The following is a 765-nucleotide window of genomic DNA, read 5'->3' as shown; positions in this document are numbered from 1 at the left end:
TAGCTCCCACCTTGTTTGAGGTCTTCGCCCACCTTGGCTGAGCTGACTACTCATCATCCATTCACGTGGGGCGTGTCAATGCGGCGGAGCTCTGTTGAAGCATTAGAACCAGAATAAACAGGAATGATGATAGGAATAACACAAAAAGGTATTTTCAACATAAATTTGAAAGAAAGTGATGGGTCCCAGACCTCACTTCTACCATACTTAACGACCCTACGTGCGTGTCGACCACACAGACCACGGCCGTGAGCCTACCAGAAAGAAATTGTCTAATACGGTCGATAAACGGACGTCGGCACAGCCGTATACAGCGCTCAGTGTAAAGGAATTTATCTACGCGACCTAGTTACTTAATTTTATGTCATCTACCTATCGACGCGACCCCCCTTGAAACTACTCAAGCTGGCCAGGCTCAAGCTGCCTGCTATTCACGAACCATACCGCACGCCTATTGCATCCCAAAGCTCTCAAGCCACAAGCCCGGTCGGCCGCAGCCTGACGTAGCACTGCTTCGGCCGGTGCGTCAGGCCGTCGACGGCGGCGTAGCCCGACAGCTCGGGCGGGCAGGGGCTCAGCTCGAAGCTCCAGACCAGCAGCGTCAGCGAGACGCGCTGCTCCAGGTAGGCCAGTCGGCGGCCGAAGCAGCCGCGCGTGCCGAGGCCGAAGGGCATCGAGGGCCCCGCCGACACGTCAAACACCTCGGCGCCGGCGCCGGCGTCGTCGGGGCCGTTGCCGCGCGACGCCGCCGCCGCCGCCAGCCAG

General features: G+C 58.6%; 1 protein-coding gene across 1 annotated transcript; it reads right to left on the bottom strand.

Annotated features, from left to right (window-relative positions):
- Positions 1 to 74: 74 nt before the first annotated feature.
- GGTG_14448 (hypothetical protein) lies at positions 75 to 765 on the bottom strand. The gene has a single exon (XM_009232373.1). The coding sequence runs from the start codon at positions 672 to 674 to the stop codon at positions 471 to 473; it is 204 nt and encodes a 67-aa protein (XP_009230637.1). The 5' UTR covers positions 675 to 765; the 3' UTR covers positions 75 to 470.

Source organism: Gaeumannomyces tritici (genome assembly GCF_000145635.1).
Source record: "Gaeumannomyces tritici R3-111a-1 unplaced genomic scaffold supercont2.457, whole genome shotgun sequence".
NCBI lineage: Eukaryota > Fungi > Ascomycota > Sordariomycetes > Magnaporthales > Magnaporthaceae > Gaeumannomyces > Gaeumannomyces tritici.
This window is presented reverse-complemented; position numbering and strand designations above follow the sequence as displayed.